Source organism: Sminthopsis crassicaudata, chromosome X (assembly GCF_048593235.1).
Source record: "Sminthopsis crassicaudata isolate SCR6 chromosome X, ASM4859323v1, whole genome shotgun sequence".
Taxonomy (NCBI): Eukaryota; Metazoa; Chordata; class Mammalia; order Dasyuromorphia; family Dasyuridae; genus Sminthopsis; species Sminthopsis crassicaudata.
In genome coordinates this window covers 85,589,386-85,611,690 of record NC_133623.1, presented here as the reverse complement: position 1 = coordinate 85,611,690, position 22,305 = coordinate 85,589,386, and the positions used below count along the sequence as shown (strand labels likewise).

Below are 22,305 nucleotides of genomic sequence, written 5' to 3'. Positions count from 1 at the left end.
TCAATTAGGAGGGTGGGGATGTTCCCAGAGGTTGGGAGGGGTTGAGATTTAGGGTTTTTCCAACCCAGGTCCACCTACCTTCCCAAAGATCAGGGGTACACAATTCTTATTACATCAGGTAGAAAGGTAAGACATAACAGTTGTGAACTCTTGGGCAAGCTCTAAAGCCTCCCACTGCCATTTGTCTGTACTATAAATTCCCGTTACTTCTAGAATTCTTAGATGTTTTAGAATTCCTTTTAAAAGACTTTCCCTAGAAGTGTAAAAAAGAGAAGGCTGTAACAAGGAAGGAGTCCAGAAGGAGGATCATCCTTATAACCCCTTTAATGATGCTACTTACCAGAACTGAGTTGAATCTAACATTTACTGATAGCCTATTCCTTCTGACATTGATGGGCCATTAGCTTGGGGAGCCTTCTGGGTGGAACAGGGTAATGTAGTGAGTTCCCTGTGTGAAAGAAAAAAGATAAGCATGTAGCAAACTTTATCTCTTTCAAGGTTTTTGTGGGACTAGTTACAGATCTCCCCCCCGCAAAGAGAATTACTGCTGCCCTCTGACTCTGTAACTAAGAAAGCAAGTTTTTTTTTTTTTTTTTTTTTTTTTCTGGTGTGGGGAGCCTTATGGGTGGAGGAGGGAAATGTAGTGAGCTCCATGTGTGAAAGAAAAAGGACAAGGATGTAGCAAACTTTATCTCCTTCAAGGTTTTTCTGGGACTATTTAAAGATCCTCCCCACCCTCCCATCCCCAAGAGGCTGACTGCTACCCCCTGACTCTGTAACTTAGAAAGTCAGCATTTTCTGGCATTCAGGATCCCTCTTGCCCTATACCTTTTTTTTGAACAAAATCAGTTCAGCTATCTTATTGATGTGTAATTGATTTATTAGGGTCAAGAACAATTTTAGATGTTAGAAACCACAACATCATACCTTCTGCTCTCTGGGAGTAAGAACCATGTGTGGACTCCATGGAGTCTGTAGCACAAGAATGAGTGTCCATAACTGAGTAGTATCCCCCTTTTCCCAGCTGAAACACTGAGCATAGGTGGTTCAGTGAAAAATCAGAAGCCTGGAGAAAATCCATGCCCAAGGTATTCAGTATCATGGAGTCACCCAATTCCATTCTCTTTTTGCTTAATCTGAGTTTGGACCTTATATGCTGCTACTTCAAGGTATTAAAGTCAGGATTACAGAAGACCTAGCAACTACAGAAAGAGACAGAGACAGAGAGACAGACAGGCAAGGAAAGAGAGACAGAGATAGAGACAGAGAGACAGAGACAGAGAAAAAATTATAGGGAGAGATAGAAAAAGAAAAGGCTTGAATAACAGAGACAGAAACAGAGCTAGTAATACAATATTCAAAATGATAAAAGATATGGACTTATCACTAAAAATTATTTATTGTATAATTAGCTATAAAGCTAAGTATAATTCTATAAGGGGAAAATAAATCATAATTGGAATAGAGGATACATTTATGTAATTTTAAAAGATCAGAGTTGACTAGGAACTTTTAAACCAAACTGACCATCAAGAAAAACCTAGAAGGGTAAATGTATTTGAGTTATTGGAAAGGACTTCATTATATGATAATACTAACATTCAAATATAGGGGAAACAAATATGTCTCTTCAGAACCATTGCGTCTTCAAAGTGAATCTATGGATTTTAGGTTTTTAATGTGTAACTGAGGGATGACTTAATTCCATTCTGATGGCTATGTAAGTGTAGAAAAGAGGAGAAAATGGAAATAATTTCCTTCTTATCATTCTCATGTTTGGATAGTTTATATACATGGAGGAAAGGGGGTAAAGATAGGTATCAGATAAATTCTATTCTTGTCTAAAAGATTTAAAGACAGGCTAAAAACACAGGTTTATATTTAAGTACATTAAATAACAGAGAAAAAAGTGGGACTGGATAGGGGAGGAAAACTTGACAAGTGTAATGACAGGGAAATCATAATCATAAACAAGATAAACTTCCCAATCATAGATAGATTAAAAGAAGAGGGGGGAAATAAAGACAGAAAAAGTAAAAAGGATGAGGAGGTGTTGGAGTCCAGCTCCTGTACTGAGATGAAGAGTGTGATAATCAGGAGGCCAGGTGGAAAAATTCAGTTAGAACTCTTCAATTTTTATTGATCAGGACCACAAAAATATATTAAATGCTTAAATAAATAAAAATATATTAAATGCTTAAAAACCTCAAATGCTTATAGGTTTGATACAAAGTACATTCTATTAAAATTCTTGTAGCCTAGTAAAATCTACTATGATGTAAATGATTAAACCACATAAGCCCTGAATCTTGATTACTTAGAAATGTAAACAGTTGTGATATGCATCAGTGTAAAATTTGTCATACCATTATGTCAGGTATCTTGCTCCCAAATAATTTTAGTCTTCTTGTGGACATTCTTTCCTGTTCTAAAGCCAAAGGTTTATCTTTAGTCTGTTGAGTAGTGTTTGCATTTTGTTTCATTCACTAGAATCCTAATTAATAGTATTACCAAGCATGTCTCTTCTGTTAAAAAAGAAAAGTGGGGGAACAGATCCAAGATGGTGAAGAAGACACATGTGTCATTCTAAGCTCCCTTTCTACCCTCACTACTAATTACCAAATTCAGCCTTAGAAATAGTGCTTGACTGGTAAAATCCACAAATACTGGGAGTACAACAAATTACTAGCTGAAGAAAATCTGGAAGATCTCCAGAAAAGGTTTGTCCTGATCAGTGGGAGTAGGCTAGCACAGGCAGGAAAGCAGAACCAGAGGATAGCACACTGAGTGGATCCGGGTGGGTGTGGTCTCTGTTCGGGTGGAGATTTTGCAGGGAGGACTCTACCACAGGTTGGCTGATTTGCCTTAGTTGCAAAGCAGTACATCAGCAGAGCAATTACACAAACACCAAAGGAAGAATGTACTCCAAAAAATGGCAAAACTTAACAGGACCTGGTTACACCCATCCAGCACCTGAAGTGACTCAGCATGGACCACAGAACAGCTGTAAAGCCACATTCTGCACTGTGGGAATTTTGCCCAGGGCATCCACAAATCTGCACAGGGTAGGGAGACTCTGCCTGGGGCAATAGAACTTTTACAGCACTGCCAAGCTTCCAGGGCAGAGAAACTTCTGCTGGGGGGCTCTTCCCAGAGCATTTCCATAGTTTGGCTGCTCTTTGCAGTCCATTTGCAGGAGAGCAACTGTCCATCTATCTATCCCTATCTGTAGAAGAAGCTGTAACCTCCTTGCTCTGAAGGCAGACCCTAAGGGCTTTTTTAAAAAATGAGTAAAAAAAGCCAAGTAAAAAAACCGTTGATAGCTTCTATACAGAAAGAGAGCAGAGGATACTAACCAATAGCAGACAGTCTCAAAGAAAACTGCAAAGGGGAATGTAACCTGGTCCCCATCACACAAGGCTCTCCTAGATCTTAAAAGAGAGCTAGAAGAAAAATGGGGAAAGGAAAGAGAAGATCTGCAAGAGAGTATATAGAAAAGGCATATAACTCACTAAAAGAAAAATTTGATGAAGTGGAAAAAGAAAACAACTTTCTGAAATGTGAATTGGAAAAGGTAAGAAACTCCCAGGGAAACAGAATTGGAAAAGATAAAGAATTCCCTAGAAAGTAAGATTTGTGAATTGAAAAAAAGAAAATAACTCAGTAAAAAAAAAGTGAATTGGAAAAAAAATTGCATAGAGCAAAACAACTCATTTAAGAACTCAATTGGACATATACAAAAAGAAATAAAAAAAAGCTGATAAAGAAAATAACTCATTAAAAATCAGAACTGAACAAATAGAAATTCATGGAGACATCAAGAATTGGTCAAGCAAAACAAAAAAAAAAAAATAAACGAAAAAGTAGAAAAAAAAAAGTTAAATATTTACTTGGAAAAGCAACAGACCTGGAAAATAGATCTAGGAGAGGTAATCTGAGGATTATTGCACTTCCTGAAAATTATGATGAAAGAAAGAGCCTAAGACACTATTTTTACAGGAAATCATCAAAGAGATGTAATAGAATCAGAAGGTAAAATAGGCATTGAAGAATTCATTGAACACCTTCTGAAAGAGATCCTACAATAAAAACTCCAAGGCATATGGTGGCTAAATTTCAGAACTATCAGACTAAGGAAAAAATATTGCAAGCAGCCAGAAAAAAACAATTCAAATACTGAATAGCCACAATAAGGATCACTCAGGATCTAGCTACTTCCACATTAAAGGATCAAAAGCCTTGGAATCTGATATTCCATAAGGCAAAATAACTTGGAATGCAGCCAAGAATAAACTACCCAGCTAAGCTGAGCATTTTCTTCCAGGGAAGAAGATGGACATTTAATGAAACAGGTGAATTCCATTTGTTTCTAATGAAAAAACCAGAGTTAAACAAAAAAATTTACCTCCAAATATAGGACTCAAAGAGAAGCAGAAAAAGGTAAAAAGAACTCTTATGAACTGTATTTCTGTTATGGGCATGCATAAAGAGTACATGTATAATTTAATTTTACTGTTATAATATTAAAATTGAAAGTAGAAGTGGAAAGGGGATAGTATCAGAAAAAGGGAAAGGAGGTGATAAAAATAGGGAAATTACATCCCACAAAGAGGCAAAGGAAACCTAAAACATCTGAGGGAATTTAGGGAGGGGAAGGAACATTGTGTTACTCTTACTCTCATCAGATTTGGCTCAAAGAGAAAATGATAGACATTTTTGGTTTACAGAGAAATTTCTCTCACATCATTAAAAAGGAGAGGAAAAGGGAAAAGGAAAAGAGTAATAAGGGAAAAATATAAGAAAGGGGAAGGGACTCAAAGGGGGTGGGAGAGGTTCTTTTTTTTCTTTTTTTTAAATTTTATTTATTTATAATTTTTTTTCACAGTATATATGCATGAGTAATTTTTTTATAATATTATCCCTTGTATTCATTTTTCCAAATTATACCCTCCCTCCCTCTACTCAGAGTGAGAGATTCTAAAGAGGGAAAGCTACATGAGGCAAATGATGCCCATAAAGTTTAATACTGGGGAAGGGGGGAAAGAAAAAGGAAAGCATAATCTGGGGATAATAAGATGGCAGTAATGAATTAGTAATTTTAAGCATAAATGTGAATGGGATGAACTCTCCCATAAAGCAGAGGCAGATAGCAGACTTGATCAAAAGTCAGAACCCTACAATATGTTGTTTACAGGAAACACATTTAAAGCAGGGAGATACATACAGAGTAAAGGTAAAAGGCTGGAGAAGAATCTATTATGCTTCAGGTGAAGTAAAAAAAAGCAGGGGTAGCCATCCTTATCTCAGATCAAGCAAAAACAAAAACTGATTTAATTAAAAGAAGGAAACTATATCTTGCTAAAGGGTAGCATAGACAAGGAAGCAATATCAGTACTAAACATACGTGCACCAAGTAGTATAGCATCTAACTTCCTAAAGGAGAAGTTAAGAGAGTTACAAGAAGAAATAAATAGAAAAACTATAATAGTGGGAGATCTCAACCTTGCACTCTCAGAATTAGATAAATCAAGCCACAAAACAAATAAGAAAGAAGTAAAAAAGGTAAATAGAATATTAGAAAAGTTAGGTATGATAGAGCTTTGGAGAAACGGGAATGAAGATAGAAAGGAACACACTTTCTTCTCAGCAGGTCATGGAACCTGTATAAAAATTGACCATATATTAGGACATAAAGACCTCAAAATTAAATGCAGAAAGGCAGAAATAGTAAATGCATTCTTTTTAGATTACGATGCAATAAAAACAACATTCAAGAAAAAGTTAGGGGTAAATAGAGAAAAAAGTAATTAGAAACTAAATAATCTCATCCTAAAGAATGATTGGGTGAAACAGCAAATCATAGATACAATTAATAATTTCACCCAAGAGAATGACAACAATGAGACAACATACCAAAATTTGTAGGATCCAGCCAAAGCAGTAATAAGGGGAAATTGTATCTCCTTAGAGGCTTACTTGAATAAAATAGAAAAAGAGCAGATCAATGAATTGGGCTTGCAACTTAAAAAGCTAGAAAAAGAGCACATTAAAAACTCCCAATAGAATACTAAACTTGAAATTCTAAAATTAAAAGGAAAAATTGATAAATTGAAAGTAAAAAAAAAACTATTGAATTAATAAATAAAACTAAGAGTTGGTTTTATGAAAAAAAAAATAAAATAGATAAACCTTTGGTAAATCTGATTAGAAAAGGGAAAGAGGAAATCAAATTGTTAGTCTTAAAAATGAAAAGGGAAAACTTTCCACCAATGAAAAGGAAATCAGAGCAATAATTAGGAGTTATTTTGCCCAACTTTATGTCAATAAATTTGATAACCTAAGTGAAATGGATGATTATCTTCAAAAATGTAGGCTGCCTAGATTAACAGATGAGGAAGTAAATTGCTTAAATAGTCCCATTTTAGAAAAAGAAATAGAACAAGTTATTAATCAAATCCCCTAAGAAAAAATCCCCAGCACCAGATGGATTTACATGTGAGTTCTACCAAACATTTAAAGGACAATTAACTACAATGTTATATAAACTATTTGAAAAAATAGGGAATGAAGGACTCCTACCAAATTCCTTTTATGACATAGACATGGTACTGATACCTGAACCAGGCAGGATGAAAACAGAGAAAGACAATTATAGACCAATCTCTTTAATTAATATTGATGCTAAGATCTTAAATAAAATATTAGCAAAGCAATTACAGAAAATCATCCCCAGGATAACACACTATGACCAAGTAGGATTTATATCAGGAATGCAGGGCTGGTTCAATATTTGAAAAACTATTAGAATAATTGACTATATCAATAACCAAATTAACAAAAACCATATGATCCTCTCAATAGATGCAAAAAAAGCATTTGATAAAATTTAACACCCATTCCTATTAAAAACACTAGATAGTATAGGAATAAATGGACTTTTCCTTAAAATAGTCAGAAGCATATATTTAAATCCATCAGTAAGCATCATAGGTAATGGGGATAAACTGGAACCATTCCCAATAAGATCAGGAGTGCAACAAGCTTGCCAACTATCACCATTACTATTCAATATTGTATTAGAAGTGCTAGCTTCAGCTATAAGAGTTGAGAAAGAGATTAAAGGAATTAGAGTAGGCAATGAGGAAACCAAATTATCACTCTTTGCTTATGATATAATGTTATACTTACAGAACCCCAGAGATTCTACTAAAAAGCTATTAGAAATAATCCACACCTTTAGCAAAGTTGCAGGATACAAAATAAACCCACATAAGTCATCAGCATTCTTATATATCACTAACAAAATCCAGCTGAGTTACAAAGAGAAATTCCATTTAAAGTAACTGCCAATAGTATAAAATATTTGTGAATCTATCTGCCAAGGGCAAGTCAGGAACTATATGAGCAAAAAACTACAAAACACTTTACACAAAAATAAAGTCAGATCTAACAAATTGGAAAAAAAAATTAAGTACTCTTGGATAGGGTGAATAAATATAATAAAGATGACAACACTACCTAATCTATTTATTTAGTACTGAAGTGGAAAAGCACCCAAAATGGGACTGTGAGAAATATAATCTTGAATCTTTGTAGTTAGAAGTTTATTCTTAGTTATTCACTCCCTACTGAAGATGGTATTTTAATAACCCAGATGTACTTTCCTGAAACCTTGAGACCTGATTAGCTTGGTGCTGCCTGAGAATGACTCCATTAGAGTGATAACTTTTTTTGCCTCCCGCTTATAATAGAAATTCTTTTATTATGATAAATGTATCAAGAAACATTTTGATGTCTCTCTCTTCTTCCTATAAACATGTGGCCCTGAGACCATTCATTTGCTGATCCCCCTGTTCTGGTAGGGTGCAGTCGCTAGCTAGCATTTATTTCATTATTTTGGTTGCCCTGTTTTTCTCTTGCCTGGGTACTTCAGTACTATAACAATCAGACTCCCCAAAAGTATTTTAATGACCTAGAAAAAATAACAAAATTCATCTGGAAGAACAAAAGGTCAAGACTTTCAAGGGAACTAATGATAAAAATTTGCTTCTTAGGGCACAGCAGAGTCAGTGACTCCTCCTCACTCTGGAACAACCCTTTCAGGAACATGATGCATTCTCAGTGTGGAAGACTGGTGTGTGTGTGTGTGTGTGTGTGTGTGTGTGTGTGTGTGTGTGTGCGTGTGTGTGTGTATTTGTGTGTCTCTACTTGTGTAGAGTCCTTTAAAGTTTGCAAAAGGTCATGCAGACCTTGTCTCATTGGGTGGCACAGAAACCTGCCAAAATTAGCTCCATCTTACAAGGAAGGGAAGTGCAGCCCAGAGAGGTCAAGGGACTGGGCTGTGGTCACACAGCTGGGAAGTTTTTGAGGTAGGATTCAGGCACACCTTTCTGACCTCAGGTCCAGTGCACTTTCTGATTTCTACACCCTCTCACAAACACCAAAGCTTATCATCATAGTGGCATGCCAGCACCAGGCCTACTAAAGTTCAGACCAGCTGAGGCTGGCAAGATAATGGAGAGATTGTGAAAACATCTCCTTAACCTCTGTTGTGGAGAAAGGAAGAGCAAGAAAGATCAAAATCCAAGCCCAGGAGTGTAGCGAGCTGTCGTCTCCAGAAGCTGCCAGATCGCTCTCTGGGAAGAGATCTGCTGTGTCTACTCAAATCTTTCAGACAGATTCTTCTTCCTGTAGTGAACCGTTGTCTCCAGGCAGTTGCTGTTAACTCTTGTCCAGAGAAGTGACTTCCCTTCCTGCAGAGAGCTGCGTCAAGCCAGATGTAATGCAAAGTCTTCTTCTATCTCTGGGTGTCCTCTTTTTTATTCTCCCAGAGAATGGGCGTGGGATAATGCAAGGGCTTCTGGGAAGAACCACTTCAGCCAATGAGCTTGCTCCTTCTATCAAGTCAACCTGAGTTCTCACCTTGTAATTGTCCAACCTGAATTCTCACCTTGTCACTATCCAGACAACCTGAGTTCTCACCTAGTAATCCTAACACAGGAGGAATAGGATGGTAATCATTCATGGAGCATAGAGAGGTCACTCCTTGACTTTTCTTCCTTTTTATCCACCTAGGAACATGGCTTTTGGTCAGCAAAACACAGAAAAATGGTCTATGAAGGTCAGCAAAGAAATCCAAGTGAGGAGATGGAAAGAAAGCACCTAGTTGCCCTTGATGAAGTCAGAGCACTTGGCCTAGGTGAAGATCTTACAATTAAAAAAAGCACAGGCAGGTGAGATGACAAGGACCTTCACCAGAGTGGCATGGAGAGAAAGGAAAGTATGCAAAAATGGGAAGGCAAAATCAACAGGACTTGATGGTGGTAACACACTGGATATGTGGGGTGCATTTGAGGGGAGTTGGAGAGGATATAAAGCCTGCAAGGCTGGGTGACTAGGAACACATTGGAACGCTCAAAAGTAATTGAGAAAATTGGAGTGTTGGAAAAATGCCTTCTTTTTTGACTTACCTGAGATGTCAACAGGCAATCCCTTTATAGATGTCCAAAAAGCAGTGAGTTATCATTAGTAATGTTGCTAAAGAAGGCTTATTGCCATCTGTTTCCTGGTGTACCCTCTTGCATCCTCTCTGCTGCTGCGCAATCTCTTGTACTTTGTCTACATCTTTTAGATGTAGATGAACTGAGTAGAAAAATTAACTGGCAAATTTGGATCTCTAAGGGGGCATGCATATGTAGTTTGTAGTCCTCTAGCCTACTCCTGGGCTGTGACTTATGAACCTGTTCATTGTCTGGTTCACATGTGAGCCAGCCCTGATTTCTTAGACCCTAGCTTTCCTGTCCCTCCAGAGTGTGAGAGAATGTTGACTACTAGCCATACCCTGCTTCCTGCACTGTTAGAGGAAGAGGAGAGGAGAGCCAAAGATCTAGCAGCAGTCAAAATAATCAGGGATCATTTTTGCCACCTGTCTTCCAATTAGGGTGCACCTCTTTGCCCAACTCTTCCTGGAGTCCCATAGTGTCACGTGTGTTCTGCATGCAGTTATGTACAAAGGTGTTAGGATTACTAGGTGAGAACTCAGGTTGTCTGGACAGTGACAAGGTGAGAATTCAGGTTGTCTGGACAATTACAAGGTGAGAACTCAGGTTGACTTGATAGAAGGAGCAAGCTCATTGGCTGAAGTGGTTCTTCCCAGAAGCCCTTGCATTATCCCACGCCCATTCTCTGGGAGGATAAAAGACACAACATTGGGCCCGGAGAGCAGATTGACCTGGAGGAGATTCAGAGCCAGGATTCAAGAAGAAGACTCTGCATTGCATCAGGCTTGACGGGGCTCTCTGCAGGAAGGGAAGTCACTTCTCTGGACAAGAGTTAACAGCAACTTCCTGGAGACAACGGTTCATTACAGGAAGAAGAATCTGTTGGAGAGATTTGAGTAGAAGAAACACCAGATCTCTTCCCAGAGAGTGATCCGGCAGCTTCTAGAGACGACAGCTCGCTACAATTGGCGTCCACACATGGGGCAAGGACTTTTGCTTATCCTGACAAGAGGAGCTAGACCAGACCTTTGCAATTTGGCGCCCGAACAGGGACAGACACAATCCTGATTCCAGTGGAAAAGCCTCCCATCCAGATCTCAGTCTCTCTGACCCAGAACCGTGAGTAACAAGGAAACTTTGTTAAAGATTAAGTGAGTGTGCTAATAGATAAATAAGGAACTTAACTTGTTAAGGGCTAAACCAGGAATCTCTTATAGCTGAAATGGGGCAGATGTTAGCTATATTCAATCCCTGGACCTCAGCCGACTCAACCCCAGCCCCAGAAGCAACCTCAGCTCCACCCCCATTCAGGAGTGGTACTATAGAGAGTATAATCAAGATAATTGAGGAGCAGAGTTTACTTGTAACCTGGGTACAGATTGCTAAACTCTTGGCTGCATTAAGACGCACATCCCCTTGGTTCTTAGAGGAAGAAAAGATAGATGTAGATAAATGGAAGCTAGTGGGATATGAAATGAAAGAATTTCAAGCAAAAAATGGGCCTCGTTCAATTTCTGCAGAAGTATTTTATATCTACAACATAGTTCAATTAGCCTTAAACTATCAAGCAAGTTGTAGGAGAAGGAAAAGTTTTAAAAATGAACAGAGGAGGAAGTGTGAGGATAAAAGGAAAGATCAAGATCTTGCCCTAGAGCAAGAAGATTTAAATGAGGAATTATGGTATGATTCTCTTGAAGAAGCTTCAACTCTGCCTAGAGAACAGATTATTGACAGGCCCACATCAACCCCACCTTCAGAGGTGGAGGAAGAAAGAGGGGAAGAGGCAGAAACACAAACAGAATTGCCTGTGAAGCAGCCTAAGCCTATGACAAGATTAGAAAAAGCATTGGTTAAAGCTAAGAGAGAAGGACAGGATATAAGTGATTTTATACATGCATATCCTGTGATTGAAGAGATTGACTCTGTAGGTAAAAAAAGGAGAAAATATGCACCTTTAGATTTGAATAAAATTAAGAATTTGAAAAAAGGTTGTACCCTTTATGGGGCTACATCAGCTTATGTCAAAATGTTACTAGATGGTTTGTCTTATGAAGTCCTAACCCCAAATGATTGGAAATCCATAGCAAGGATATGCCTAGAACCTGGAGAAAATTTATTATGGCTTGCAGAATTTCATGAATTATGTAAAATTCAAGTCAGATGCAATTTGGAAATAGGAGTTAACACACAATTCACTTTTGAGCACTTAGCTGGTGAAGGTCAGTATGGAGAGAATTCAGAACAGATTAATTATACCATGACAATATATGAACAAATTGCTAAGGCTGCAATAAAAGCTTGGGGTGTCCTCCCTGGACAGAAGATCGTGGAGAGGCTTTCACTAAAGTAAAGCAAGGTCCCAATGAACCTTTTGCAGATTTTGTGGGACGCTTGCAAACTGCTGTCAAAAGAACTATTGGAGAAAATTCAGCTACAGAAATAATGACCAGACATCTGGCTAAGGAAAATGCCAATGAGATTTGCAAAAGAATTATATGGGGATTAGACAAAGATGCTCCTTTAGAGGAGATCATAAGACGCTGTGCTTCAGTGGGAACAAATGCTTTTTACACCCGGACAATGATGAATGTGGAAAGGCAGGGTCCCTCCTGGCAAGGGACTTCTAGAGAAACTCGGAGATGTTTTCAATGTGGAAAAATTGGACATCTAAGAGCTCAGTGTAGGTATGGAGATACAGTGAGAAGACAGGGTGAAAGAAGACCTAAAACCCCATGTCCAAAATGCAACAGAGGACTCCATTGGGCATCAGAGTGTAGAATAATTCAGGGAAATGGGATGAGGGGCCCAGGTCCAGGGCCCCAGGCAAAAAAGACTTGGGGCATGATGGCAGCTGATGTTACACCCAAAGAGCCTTTAGAAGGTCAGGACTCTGATGTGATCTATCAGCTGAAAAACAATCACATGGAAGAAAGGGATTACCCAATCAGTCAGTCAAAAGACAATCAGATTGCAAAAATGGATTACACTTGGGGAGAATACAGGCCTTTTAAACCAACAGGGCTGTGTCCAGTGCAAACAATTCCAATGTAATTGCCAGATGATGAGAAGAGATTTAGAAAGTGGTAAATAGAAGGTAATTAGATAGGTTAACTGCCTGGGAGAGAGGGTTTGCTTGTATTTCTTCAGCAGGAGAAGGAATCAGATGGGTGCCAACGAGTCGTATTCGCCTTGTCCATCAGAGAGAGACAGAAAAAGAGAAAGACCTCAAAATAAAGAAGATCTAAGAAACATCTCACACTGAAAGAGCATGGATAATAAGAAGACTGTTAAAGAACTTTAAAAACCAGCAGGAATCATTGGACTTCCTCACACAAGATGAGACTAATGGACAATGGACTTATGGACATTTATAAATTTTCAATTTATGATTATTTGATTATGTTATTTGTTATGTATTATGTTACTATGTTACTATGTGCTTATGTAATTTATGTAATTATGTGTAATACTTCCCATATTGATGGATTTATGTTTCAAGGTCATGACTGTCCTATGTTCTAAATCAAAAGAAAGGGGGAGATGTTAGGATTACTAGGTGAGAACTCAGGTTGTCTGGACAGTGACAAGGTGAGAATTCAGGTTGTCTGGACAATTACAAGGTGAGAACTCAGGTTGACTTGATAGAAGGAGCAAGCTCATTGGCTGAAGTGGTTCTTCCCAGAAGCCCTTGCATTATCCCACGCCCATTCTCTGGGAGGATAAAAGACACAACATTGGGCCCGGAGAGCAGATTGGCCTGGAGAAGGATAAGAACTGGAGGAGATTCAGAGCCAGGATTCAAGAAGAAGACTCTGCATTGCATCAGGCTTGACGGGGCTCTCTGCAGGAAGGGAAGTCACTTCTCTGGACAAGAGTTAACAGCAACTGCCTGGAGACAACGGTTCATTACAGGAAGAAGAATCTGTCGGAGAGATTTGAGTAGAAGAAACAGCAGATCTCTTCCCAGAGAGTGATCCGGCAGCTTCTAGAGACGACAGCTCGCTACACAAAGGAGATCTAGTGCCTAGGAAATCCTTATATGCTCAGATTAATGGTGGTGTGTGCAGTGGATTGGAAAGAAATTGGGATCCTTTTAGAAATGAAAGAAACACAAGGATGCTTCATTGAGACTTGGAGGAAAAAGGGAAGGACAGTATAAAAGAGAGGGAAGATTTTCAAAGTGAAAGACGCCCATGTCTATGCACAAGGCTCCAAAGTTTTATGTACATTATAAAAATCAAGATGAGACCTTGCAACCCCTGACTGCCCCCATCACAGCACTTCTCTCAGAGGAGGACACAAAGGATGGCACCAAGGTCTCTGTCCTCTCCCCTTCTCTCACTCTATTTAAGGGGACTAAATTCCATTAGGATAAGTCCTGGTCCCTGGACAAATCTCCCCACAGGACCAAAGGTCTTTTGCCTCTTTGATTCTCCAGGGGCCACATGTAAGAGTTTCTTATGATCTGAGACTTTTGACCCCTGGAACTCAAGCCACCCTGGTCCTCAGGGCCTTAAATCCATGAGGTGTAATTTCTCCAGTGAAATGGACAGCAGTGGCACCTCACACAACTTGGTCTCCTAAAAACTGACTGGTTAAAACAGCTTCATGGATTGTATCAGCACCAGGGATAGCTCACTCCCTTAATACTGCCCACAGCCTAGCATTCATGTGGTCAGGTAGCTATCTCTAACACACTCCACTCCCCCAATGTTGCCCCCACCTTAGTGAGTGGTCACATCCCAGGTTAGGGGTGTGTGCATTAGATAGCTATTGATATTGGAACTGCTGAATGTGAGACTCCTCAGGCAAACCTCTTAGTCCAATAATCCTGTTGGGACATCAGGGAAAGGAGATTAGCACATGGAGACTGACCAGAGAGTACATATTTTTCTCAATAGAGAAATTGATTTCGTGGCTCTGATTGTTCCTGATCTTGGGACTGTTAAGGAGCTGCTGGTGGCCATCCTCAGATACTCACCTTGGGCACTGCATTCTTTTCAGATCCTAGTCAGATCAAAGATTAAGATCTGTTTGCCTTTCCCTGGATAACCACGTCATGCTCTTATGTCCCTTAACACGATAATCTTAATAGTCCTACAAGTTGCCACCAGTGGTGGCCATGGACTCTAGTTAAATATATGCTTTCTCCAAATGTGAGGTCAATCCATTACTTATGACCTCTTGTTGGTAGGCTCTGATGAGGAAGCTGTTACATGTGAATTGACTTAGCCGTGAGGGTTGGGCAACCAACCCAGACAAAATTCAAGGCATCTCCCCCCACCCTGGAGGACTCCTTCTGGCTGATGATAACTCCCTGCCCCAAGTGTCCATTACTGATAATAATGCAGTGTGTAGTTTATACTTCCAAAGATGGAGCCAGAAGGCACATGCTTTTATGAGGCTGGACCTCAAAATTGGATGAACCATGCTGAACAACAGCTCCTCCTTGTTCATTAAAACCAGTTGGAACTGAGAAGGTGACTGGAGACATTCCAGACATTTCTGGCCAGAAATTCCAATCCTTCAGAATGGGTGCTAATATGAGATTTCACAAAGCAGGTGGAGTCCAAGAATCATCCATCATCAAGTCAAAGTTAAATCTTCAGAGCTAAGCCAGGCCAGACCCAGGGCTAGTTTTGGTGAACCCGCAGTGATAATCCCTCTGGCAACCTAGGCTCTTGGTTTGCTGAGCTCCCAGAAGCAGGACATCCCTAGTTCTCAGTTAGCACAGACCTACTTAAATACGGTCCTCAATAGATTGCTATAGCAGTGCAGTCAGCAGATAGGTCCATCTGCTCCCCCTATAGAACCATATAATCAACCCAATGATAGAACTCCAAAAAATTCTCCTGCCACAGGACTGGTCACCACCACAAAGGAGATATTTCTTTTCATTAATTCCTGTGCAATAGCTGTGTGGTCAGGCCAGTGACAGTCTATTAACTGGATGATCAATTCACCATTTTCTTGTAAAACCTCACTGCAGAGAATATCTCCTCCAAGCTCTACAATTTGGTACTCTATATAACTCATCTCTGTTAACAAGAAAGGAAAATTCCCAAAAGAATATATTGGAATGAGCAAGTTGATCAGAACTGTGAAACTCAAATACTTCCTGTCATTTCCCACTTGAATACTTTTCTGGGCTTTATGATATCCAATAACGCATCATTTCATCACAAAAAGAAGTCAGTTGGGAAACATACTTCCTCTAAAACCTGCTCCTGGCGCCCCTGACTCTCTCTGATTGGAGAAGGTAATGGAGCAGAGGACGTATGGGAACTCCACCCAGACCTGCTATCATTTAAGGATGATACCTAGAGAATTCACCTCTTCATGTACCATCCATTTTTCTGGGCTTCATGATATACTAAAACTCATCAATCCTGTAGAAACTCTTATTCTTCACCTATAGCAGCTCAGTATGGCTCCCGACCAGGTAATATGCTCCCCAACCTCTTTTTATATTTCTTTGTCTCTATTGTCTTACCCCATTAGGTTGTGAGTACCTTGAGAACAGTTTTGTTTTGTTTTGTTTTGTTTTATTAAAGCTTCTTATTTGCAAAACATATGTATGGGAGATTTTTAAAAATTGACCCTGGCAAAGCCCTCTGTTCCAAATTATACCCTGCTTCCCCCCACCCGATTCCCCAAATGGCAGGTAGTCCAATACATGAGAAATATATTAAAATATATGTTAAATCCAATATATGTGTACATATTTATACAGTTATCTTGCTGCACAAGAAAAATTGGATCATGAAGGAAGAAAAAAAAAGTGGTAAAAGAAAAGAAAATGCAAGCAAACAACAACAGAAAGGAAAATGCTATGTTGTCGTCCACACTCCATTCCCACAGTCCTTTTTCTGAGTGTAGATGTCTCTTTTTATCATTGAACAACTGGAATAAGTTTGAATCGTCTCACTGAAGAGAGCCACGTCCATCAGAATTGATCATTGTATAGTCTTGTTGTTGCCATGTATAATGATTTCCTGGTTCTGCTCATTTCCTTACCATCAGTTCATGTAAGTCTCTCCAAGCCTCTCTGAAATCATCCTATTGGTCATTTCTTACATAACTTTCACATACCATAATTTATTCAGCTATTCTCCAATTGATGGGCATTTATTCAGTTTCCAGTTTCTTGCCACTACAAAAAGGGCTGTCACAAATATTTTTGTACTTTGCATTCTTTCTCTTCTTTAAGATCTCTTTGGGATATAAGCCCAGTAATAACACTGCTGGATCAACGGGTATGCACAGTTTGATAACTTTTTGAAAATAGTTTCAAATTGCTCTGCAGAATGGTTGGATCTGTTCACAGTTCCACCAACAATGCATCAGTGTCCCAGTTGTTCCACTTCCCTTCTAACATTAGTCATATTTTCCTGTCATCTTAGCCAATCTGACAGGTGTGTAGTGGTATCTCAGAGTTGTCTTAATTTACAATTCTCTGATCAATAGTGATTTGGAGCACTTTTTCATATGACTAGAAGTCGTTTCAATTTCTTCATCTGAAAATTGTCTGTTCATATCTTTTGACCATTTATCAATTGGAGAATGGCTTGAATTCTTATTAATTTGAGTCAATAATCTATATATTTTAGAAAAGAGGCTTTATCAGAACCTTTGAATGTAAAAACGTTCCCCAGTTTATTTCTTCCCTTTTAAACTTGTCTGCATTAGTTTTGTTTGTACAAAAACTTTTAAACTTAATATAATCAAAATTGTCTATTTTGTGATGAATTATGATCTCTAGTTCTTCTTTGGTCAGCAATTCTTTCTCCTCTACAGATCTGAGAGGTTCTATGTTCTAATCTATGTTCTTCTAATTTGTTTATAATACCATTCTTTATGTCTAAATCATGAACCCATTTTGAGCTTATCTTGGTATACCGTGTTATGTGTGGGTCAATGCCTAGTTTCTGCCATACGAGTTTCCACTTTTCCCAGGAGTTTTTGTCAAATTGTGAATCCTGCTCCCAAAAGCTTGGGTCTTTTAATCCAGTCTGCTATCAGCTTATGCTTTATGGGAAGGTTCACCCCATTCACATTTATGGCTAAACCTACAAATTCTCTATTTCCTGCCATCTTATTGAATCCAACTTACATTTTTTTTCTTTACTTTTCCCCTTTCTCTCCTTCCCAATATTTTACTTATGAGCACTACTTGCTTCAAGCAGTCCTCTCCCTTGAGAGTCCCTCCCCCTTTTTTATACTTTAGCCTACTGTTTCTGTTTTCTTTTCCATTTAGCCTACCCCTTCCCTTTTTGCCTTTCTCTTCCCACTTTTCAATAAGGTGAGAGAAGTTTCTTTGTAACCAAATATGTCTAATATTTTCTCTTTGAGCCAAATCTGATGAGAGTAAGATTCACACAATGTTCATCCCTCTGCCTTCTTTCTCTCAGTTATAATAGCTTTTCTTTTGCATCTTCCTGAGATGTAATTTACCTCCACTTTTCCCCTTTTTTGGATACAATCCTCTTTCCATCTAGCTTTTTTATATTATAACAGTAAAATCAAATTTTACATGCACTCTCTCTCTCTATATATATGTCCATAACAGAAATACAGTTCTCAAGTTCTTTCTTTTTACCTTTTTAGCACTTCTCTTTAGTTGTAGATTTGGAGGTCACTTTTTTTTTGTTTAGCTCTGGTCTTTTCATCAGAAATAAATGGAATTCACCTGTTTCATTGAATGCCCATTTTCTTCCTTGAAAGAAAATGCTCAGTTTAGTGGGGTAATTTATTATTGGCTGCATTCCAAGTTCTTTTGTCTTTAGTAATACCAGTTTTCAGGCCCTTTGATCCTTTAAGATGGAAGCAGGTAGGTACTGGGAAATTCTCATTGTGGCTTTTCAGTATTTGAATTTTTCTTTTGGCTGCTTGTAATATATTTTTTCTTGGTCTTATAGTTGGGAAATTTAGCCATGATATTCTTTGGAGTTTTAATTTTGGGGTCTCTTTCAGATGGTGTTCAATGAATTCTTTTGATGGCTATTTTGCCTTCTGATTCTATGACATCTGGGCAGTTCTCTTTGATGATTTCCTGAAAAATAATATTTAGGCTCTTTTTTATCATGGTTTTCAGCGAGTCCAATAATCTTTAGATTGTCTCTCCTAAATCAATTTTCCAGGTGAGGTGTTTTTTCCCAATTAGGTATTTTACATTTTTTCTTTTTCTTTTTTCTTTTTTTTCTTTTGATTGATTCTTGTTGTCTCGTTGAGTCATTCATTTCCCTTTGTTCAGTTCTGATTTTAGTGAATTATTTTCTTCATTTACTTTTACTTCTTTTTTTATTTGCCCAATTGAAGTTTTGTTCTATAAATTATTTCCATTTCACAAATTCTGTTTTTTAAGGAGTTATTTTCTTTTTCCATTTCATAAATAATTCTGTTTTTCAGGGAGTTTCTTTTTCCATTTTGTCAAATCTATCTTTTAATGAGTTATATACTTTTTCCATTTTATTAAGTCTATTTTGTGTTGCCTTTACCAAACCGTCTTGCACAGTTTTCATTTCCTTTCCCCATTTTTCTTCTAGCTCTCTTTTAAGATCTTTTTAAATTTATTCCAGGAGAGCCTTGTATGATGGAGATCAATTTATATCACCTTTTGAGACATCATCGGGAGATGATGTGCTTTTAGTTTCCTGAAATCAACTTTGATTTTTTTTCTCTTTCACCATAAAAACTATCTATGGTTAGAGTTCCTTTTGCTTTTTTATTCATTAAAAAAAAGTTTGTGACCTGTTTTTAGGGCAGAGGGGATTGTCCAAGCTTCTTCTACAAGCAGCAGTGACTGCCCTGGGTCACTGCTGGCTGTGCTTAGTCAGTGATTACTTACTCCCAGTGCTGGGTGGTCATCACCAGGTCTTGTGACATTTTAGTGTTTTGGGGTTCACACTTTACCATTTGTGTTGGATGTTTTGTAACCTCTCTGCTGTTCTAGTGGCTTGCAACTAGGGCAGAGTAGCCAACACTACTGTAGAATCCTCCTGTAGATTCTCCATTGTGAATTCCCATCAGCCCGGGTCTACACAGTCTGCACTGGCATTTGTGCTCAGCCTCCTTGGCTTGGCCCACCTCCCTCCATGCCCATTTGAAACAGATCTTTTCTGGCAATCTTCGAAATTATCTTCTGCTGGTAATTTGTTGCACTTCCAATATTCATGGATTCTGCCAGTCCAGAACTACTTCAGAGGCTGCATTTGCTAATTAGTCTGAAGGTCATGGGCGAAGATCAGAAAGAGCATGAGTCCTCTCCACCATCTTGGCTCTGTTGACAGGCATTTTCTTATGTCTTTGTATCTGCAGCTCCAAGCACAGAATCTGACACATAGTAGGTACTGAGTGAATGTATTTTGAATTTTGATTCATGGAAATGTAAAAATTATGGAGCAGAAGATATATAAGAGATACCTCCACATCACCCCTAATGACTGTAGTGTACATCTACAGACTATAAAACTTACTAGATTCAATGCCCCATACACAATTTCCTTCTAGTAAGACACCATGAAGAGTATGGTCTGTTTCTTATTAGCCACTGGACTAGATATGGCCAGGGACACAATGAAGAGGCTTCTGGTATATTTTGATGATTGTGGGTCTAGAGTGTTGGTTGAGGAGGGATCACTGAAAAACTGGTTGCTCAAGTTGATTGAGTCCAGACAATGGATAGCATTCACATCAGCAGCCACTCAGACATAAGCAAAACTATAAGATATACCACGTGTATATTCTATGTTCCACCTCACTCACAAGTACTAATGACTGCGGGATTATAGAACAGTCTATTCAAGTAAGCCCTAAGGACACCAGACCCTGAGCAAAGCCTGGAATGGTGGATGAAATGGCTTCGAATAGCAGTCTTCACCTTCAACAATACAATTCCAAGAAACTTATAGTGGTTTGCCCTGCTCTTACCTCCTTGTAATCCCACTGTCAAAGGATGGAAAAAGAAGCAAAAACTATATAAAATCAATACTATGATTCATATTCCAGAGAATAGATGTTTCTGCTTGTATTATTCCACATCCAGGCATATCTCTTTTTTCCATCAGAAAATGGATGTTGCCCCTTTTTTATGTCAGGTTCAGCAACAACTAAGGTGCCCTAATCCCATATGAAGAAGGTGTCTATAGCATTTTTATTCCCCAATATCATTCATTTTTTTTTTACAAGTCCCTGAACTGTAACTAAGGGAACCCACAGGGAGCAGGGAACTAGTTAGAAAGTTATTCTCTTTTTCTTCATCCACCCACAGAGGTTAGTGGACCAAAATAATAGAAAGATACAGGGAGTGAAAATGGATTCCTGAGAATATAGTGATTAAGGGGATAGACAATATGTCATACCTAATGAAAGAAAGGAGACATGGAGCAGGAATTCACTGGACCCTGAACATCTGACACATGAGGAATAGGAGTAGGGAGACTGCAATTATCATTAAATTTTTATCCATTTGAATAACTGAGCAATTAAGTTGATCAAAAATTCCTCCCTCATGCTCTTTAGATTGTTTCCTTGATTTACATGATTTGTGACCTGCCCCATTAGTTCCCTACTGTCAACTGCCTCTCAATTTACCATGTGATTACTATTGAGGATAGGAATATTCTTAGGGAAATCCTGTTCTGATTCTTCCAAGGAGCTTGACCATAAAATCAGAATACACTAGTGAGCCTGATCCAGGTGGTTGCCTCCGCAGAGAACCTTGGGATATGCTGGGTTTGTGATATAGGAATATGTGATAGATGAATGAAAGATTTTCCACTAAATTCCACCCACAGTGTTCAGCTACACAGAGACACACATGATACATTTATATACAGACCCTGGGCAAGTCACTTAACCCCAGCCTTAGAAAAAAAATAAAAAATAAAAGAATAAATAAACAAAGTAGGAGACTTAAGACTTAATTATTTCCAGTTGTAAAAAAAAAAAAAAAAAAAAGGTTGCTGAAACTGTTCCATAAACTTGATAGTGGGTCACAGTTCTAATTCCACCTTCCTGAGTTAATATTAAGTGTAAAAAGCAGGAAATTTGGAGAAATATAATTAAGGCTTAGTATGATGGATTTAATCCTACAACAAGGTGTTAACTCAATGGAATTGATAAGACAATGATTATCTAGTTTACATATACTTAGTATTTAGCTTGGTGATGTAATAGTTCTACAATTAATGTAATTCTAATAGAGTATTTAAACTGCAAAAAAACTCAGCCACAGAGATTCCATCTTTGACCAGCCTCTGGTGGCTCTACTACCTCCTGCATTCCTCCACTGAGGGCTTCCAGAAAGCTAGCCCGGCCCCAGGTGAAGTAGACAGATTGTGAAGGAGACAATAAAGACTTTGGACTCTATTCCTGACCATTCCCGTGGTTATTATTCTGCTAAGACCAAGGCTGGTCCTGAGACCACAGAAAGCTAACCAGAACATTACAATTGAGAGAACTCTGCTTGGCTACAGGTCTTTGTTCTCACGTGACTCTAATACTTGTTGAGTTACTCTTCATCTTGCCATGTCCTCCTATGCTTTATTTGGTTATAAGCATAAAGAAAACATTTTTTTGTTATTCTAGTGCTGTTGATTGCAATATGCAATGCAAAGAATCACCCCAAGTCTACTGTAAATTTGCATGACACTAGCTTCCCACCTTCTCTTCTGGCCACTAGTTCTACCCCATAATTGTCACTCTCCTTAAATGCCATATCCAATCAGTTGCCAAGTTTTGTCATTACCACCTCCTCAGAGTGTCCTGCATATATGTTGCCTCTCCACTCACAAAACTTCAAAAT

The 22,305-nt window shown here is 38.5% G+C and overlaps 1 protein-coding gene across 1 annotated transcript in view; it reads right to left on the bottom strand.

The window, feature by feature from the left end:
• LOC141548487 (eppin-like) overlaps positions 1 to 22,305 on the bottom strand; it is a 274,723-nt gene that overhangs the window by 106,609 nt on the left and 145,809 nt on the right. The window contains exon 4 of the mRNA XM_074277421.1: positions 341 to 448. Coding sequence (XP_074133522.1) covers positions 341 to 363 — 23 coding nt within the window. The 5' untranslated portion in view covers positions 364 to 448. The remainder of the gene's footprint in view (positions 1 to 340; positions 449 to 22,305) is intronic.